This window comes from Cavia porcellus, unplaced genomic scaffold (assembly GCF_034190915.1).
Source record: "Cavia porcellus strain 051 isolate PalLab524CR breed Dunkin Hartley unplaced genomic scaffold, mCavPor4.1 scaffold_4, whole genome shotgun sequence".
In the NCBI taxonomy this organism is placed as follows: Eukaryota; Metazoa; Chordata; class Mammalia; order Rodentia; family Caviidae; genus Cavia; species Cavia porcellus.
This window is the reverse complement of record NW_026947487.1, coordinates 116,171,089-116,175,772: the sequence shown is the minus strand read 5'-3', so window position 1 is coordinate 116,175,772 and position 4,684 is coordinate 116,171,089. Positions and strand designations below refer to the sequence as shown.

At 50.1% G+C, this 4,684-nt stretch overlaps 1 protein-coding gene across 1 annotated transcript; it reads left to right on the top strand.

Annotated features, from left to right (window-relative positions):
• Positions 1-210: 210 nt before the first annotated feature.
• Positions 211-4,381, top strand: Hsbp1 (heat shock factor binding protein 1). Its single transcript, XM_003461962.5, has 4 exons — positions 211-411; positions 876-942; positions 1,609-1,729; positions 2,891-4,381. The coding sequence occupies exons 1-3, from the start codon at positions 367-369 to the stop codon at positions 1,725-1,727; spliced, it is 231 nt and encodes a 76-aa protein (XP_003462010.1). The 5' UTR covers positions 211-366; the 3' UTR covers positions 1,728-1,729; positions 2,891-4,381.
• Positions 4,382-4,684: the final 303 nt, after the last annotated feature.

The following is a 4,684-nucleotide window of genomic DNA, read 5'->3' as shown; positions in this document are numbered from 1 at the left end:
GTGTTTTACTGCAAGGCAAGCGCCCAGCCAAAGAAAACCAGGCATATTTATTTCACCAGGTCGCCGGAAGGGGTCAGAGCCACTCAGCCTCCTGGACTTCCGGGTTTCCATTTTTCCGCCTCGAGGGGCGGAGCCTGACTGGGAGGGGAGGGGCTACGTGAGAGGGGCGGGGCCTCGCCTCGGAACGGAAGTGCGCGTCCTCGCGATACTTCCGGTGCGCGGCGTGAACTACAACCCCCACAGTGCCTTGCGGTCCCGCGAGCGGTGAGGGTCCTGACGAGAAGCGGCGGCTGGGGGCGTTGGCGCGGACAAACGGAAGTGTCGGTGACTGTCGGAGACTTCGCCGCCAAGCTGGGAACCGGGGAGATGGCCGAGACCGACCCCAAGACCATGCAGGACCTCACCTCGGTGGTAAGGAAGGCCCGCACGGGCCCTAGGCGCGGAGGCCTCGCTACTGAGGTTTCATGGCTCAGACTCTGGCGCCGGGCGTGGCCTCGCTATGTGCTGTGACCCCGACCCGCCAGCCCTGGTCCCCAAGCCCCCAGACCCCCGCTGCACCCGCCTGCTGCTTGCTCACGGCACCCGGTGCCCCCAAGCCGTGCAGAGCACCCCAAGGCCCAGCTGCATGCTTAGTGGCCCAAACTGGAAGGGACCTCACGGCCCATCCGTCTGGGGAGGCGGTTAGAAAACTGGGTCCCCGAGTATGATCCGGCAGGTGGGAGACGGCACGGCTACCCAGAGGCCACCCTGGGCTAACGCCAGACTCCCACACCCCACAGGCCTGCCAGGGTTCCCACCCTCATCCCAGAAGGGAATAATTTGGATAATTTCGGGATAATTTGGATTTTGCTCGCGTGTCTTGATCATTTTCTTAGGTGCAGACCCTCTTGCAGCAGATGCAAGATAAATTTCAGACTATGTCTGACCAGATCATTGGAAGAAATATCCTTTTTACTCTTTAGCTTCTTAGGGGCCCCTGGAGCCTTGAGCCAGGTGGTGGTAGACGGTCTGCAGGTCAGCCTCAGCCCGGGGCTTAGAAATTTTTGTACTGAGCACGGATCACTGTGTTCCTGAGAAAGAGGCCAGGGAGGCATCCGAGCTCCATGAATCCTTGGGTCAGAGAATCTACAGTGGGTATATTAATGTCTCCGAACTGAGTGTTTGTGTTTCTCCTTCGAGCCTGTAATCTTATAAATAGGTCACAGAGTTGCCGTCTTTATTTAACAAATGGCAGCTCTTGTTTTAAAAAACGAGAGAGAGCCGGGCATGGTGGTGCACTCCTGTAATCCCAGCACTCGAGAGGCTGAGGCAGGAGAATCATTGTGAGTTCAAGATCAGCCTGGGCTACAAAGTGAGCTGAAGGGGAGCCTGAACTGCATAGTGAGACCCTGTCTCAAAAAGACAAATAAAACAAGAGAAATTACCAGGGTGCATCACCTAATGAGAGTTAGGGCTGGACTTCACCTTGACAGCTAGACTGTAACAGGATTGGAGTGAGACTGGGCAACCATTTTCCTGAGAGTGGTGTTGAAAGCTGTGGTCTGCAGGCCTGGAGGAGAAGGATTGACAGATGGGAGATGTTGGTCTGCATGTCCTTAACCTCACCACTTGATGATATGAGTAGCCGAATCGATGATCTGGAGAAGAACATCGCAGACCTCATGACGCAGGCTGGGGTAGAGGAACTGGAAGGCGAGAACAAGATACCTGCCACACAGAAAAGCTGAAGGTGAGGAAGGGGCACATTGTATTAATTTTAAAAAGTGCGCAGAGCGGTAACGTGCAGGTGTGATTTAGATATAGTCATCCTGGCTTAGGTCAGGTCCCAGCCACGATCCTGGCGAGTGCTCTCTCTCGCTGCCCCCACCCCACCCTCACAGACTGGTTAGGAACTTTCTTGGAAATCAGTTATACACGAACTAGATTGTGGCCACATGAAGCCCTTACTGGAGACCTGATTAAATTTCCACTGTGAGCCCAGCGTGGTGGCGCATACCTGTAAACCTAGTACCTGCTGAGGCAGAGAGATCTCTGTGAGTTTGTGGCCAACCTGGCTACTTAGAGAGTCCAAGGCCAGTGTGAACTACATAGACCGCTTCCAAAATAATACTTAAAAAATAAGTTCCTACGGAAACAGTTTCTTGTTTCAGAGGAAAGAGTAATAATTTAACATACCCCTACAGCAAGTCAGATCCGCAGTTGCCACCCTGTATAGTAGGTGTCTTCATTTTAACCCTTTGCTTGTGTTTGGGGGGAGTGAGGTGGCCTCATTATACTTAGAAGATAATTTTTACACTCATTTTCTCACACCCCATTTGTACCATCTTAATTCCTTACAAAAAATAAAGTTTAATGACAGTTTTATGTGACTGTAGAGTGCCAAACAGAATACGCAGTGAAAGAGGCCTAATTCCCCTTTATTTTCTGCACATTTCCTAGACCAGATTGTCAGAAACTGAAACAGCTGACTGAGGACCAACAGAGTAGAGATTTGGGGGTTAAAGATGAGTAAGCTGGTCTAAAACTTAACAGAAATGGGGCTGAATAACTCGATGAGAAAAATCACGTAGCTCCTGTGTTACGTCTTTAGTCTTCTCTAGAGATAACTTAGAAAATGTTCTGCAAAAGGCTGGCTTCTCTTTATATTAGGTCGCAGTCAGGAATCCCGTCAGGAGGGAACTAAAGAGACAGGCTGGTACCAAAGCGGGAGGGTGTGGAAATGCGTTTTTTAAAATGCAGTTACATTTCCAATTCAATCTGTCTTTTGTAAAAGTGTTACGCAAAGAAGTTGAATAGATGCTTCTGAAAGGATATTTAACTGATAGTTTTGTGTGTTGTTTTAATTTGTCGTGTGATGAAAAGCACGTTGATGGTTTTCATTCTTTAATAGGTTGCTGATAAATTGCACTGAGATCTGGAATTCCACGGTTCCAAGCCAAGAGAAGACCGAGTGGCTTTTCACAACTAACTACTCTGTGTAGACAGGTTTTCTATGATAAAGTGTGCATTCCTACCACGTCCTGTAGAGCTAGTTTATAGAGTGACTCCCCCAGCTTCCCAAACGCGGTGTCCTCCCGTCTTGGAACTCGGTCGTTTGTGGTCTTCATTGTTAAACTAAAACCTGGGCAGTTCCTCCATAAAACTGTCAGACGTTTTTAGTGTATTTTTGTGAAGTCATTTTTTTTCTGCCATTCCTTTTGTAGTAGCTGTTTGGTAAAAGTTGCTGTAGAATGTTTTATTAGATAGTGGCGAAGTCCCTCAGTTGCTGTTAGCCTGGAGAAGCAGACTTGCAGAGTTCAGGGTTCCTTCACTTTCCGCACAAAGCAGCTGTTGAGCTAACTCTGGAGTGTGGGCAACAGCTACTTTTCCAGTGGCTGAACCATTGAAAAGTTGTTTGTTCGGTAACATCCAACATTACTCTGTTGCCAAAACTCAGAATCGAATGGTAACTTCTGAACTGCATGTGTGGGAACAGATGCTGAAGTCCGTGAAAAGTAACCACTGCCAGAGCGGCTGCTGCACAGAGGCTGGCACCTGTTAGGAGTTTTGCATGAGATTTAACCCTTCAGTAGGACCTTACATTGTTCACCCACAGTGCTTACCATAAAAAATCTGGCAGGATTTTGAACCAACCACTTCATCCCTTGTTTGAGCTGTGATTGGAAAAGAGCTGAGAAAGAGAGCTGTGGATCTGCCGGCCACTTGGCTAGCATGTGACGGGCCAGATGACTGGCCAGGAGCAGGCCCGAGGTTTTAAAGAACATTCGTACTTTTCTAAATTCTTGCAGAGTAACAGTTTTATCAGTGCTGGTGGAAGACAGATAGTCTCGCCACTCAGAAATGCAGCACAGGATGCTGAGCCGGAGCCTGTGACCTGGAAAGTGAACCATGTGGTTGTCACCACGGAGCGATTCATAGGACAAAGCATGGATGATTGAAACCCCTGAGGGCTGGTGTGGGGTCCTTCCTAAAGGGACACCCTTAATTCCAACAGTACGGTTTTTCTCTTTTAAGTTTCCTTGTTACCAGGCCTGTTTGTACTGCAAACTTACTGTTTAATATTTTTCCTATTTATAAATTATATGAGGAACACAGCAGAGTCAGATTTGCCTGTAATAAAGCTGCCACAGTTGTTCCCCGGCTGCACAGACATGCGGTCGGTGGATGGGTGAGACCCTACGCTCGGCCCAGCCAGGCCTGCGGAGCCGCGTGCAGGACGCTTTCCAGCCGCGTGAATGGAGCGGAAGTGATAGGGCTGTCGGGATGGAAGGGCCGCAGAGGTGAGGAGGAGCTGCTGCCTTCACGGCAGGCCTCAGAGGCAGCACCCCACCCACCCCTGCCAAAACACCCGCCATGAATAAAGGTGCCTGAGATCCTGCTACTGGAGCTTCCTGCGTGTGATTTGTTTGACTCTCCAGCTCTTCAGAGGGAAATGCACACTGCACCTTAGTTAGCCTGCGAAGCCTGCAGAACTAAGTGTAAATAGCCAAAGGCGGAAGGGGAGGAAGGGGGTTCAGAAGGCGTCATGGCCTTGGTGGCTGCGCTTGAGACGCTTCCCAAGTCTGTTCCCCACAGCACCTGTCTGGAAAAGCCCCAGGGGAGGAGGATTTATGGTCACTTGGGTTCAGTGGACCCAGCTGAATTCCGAGCACTCACCGAGCAGGGAGCATGGTAAAGGTTCCAA

What these genes read in the sequence shown, in the direction of transcription:
- Hsbp1 (XM_003461962.5), top strand. Translation starts at nt 367, where the DNA reads ATGGCCGAGACCGACCCCAAGACCATGCAGGACCTCACCTCGGTG. An exon ending in TGCAGGACCTCACCTCGGTG is followed by an intron (nt 412 to 875) that starts GTAAGGAAGGCC and finishes TCATTTTCTTAG; the next exon opens with GTGCAGACCCTCTTGCAGCA. An exon ending in TGACCAGATCATTGGAAGAA is followed by an intron (nt 943 to 1,608) that starts ATATCCTTTTTA and finishes TAACCTCACCAC; the next exon opens with TTGATGATATGAGTAGCCGA.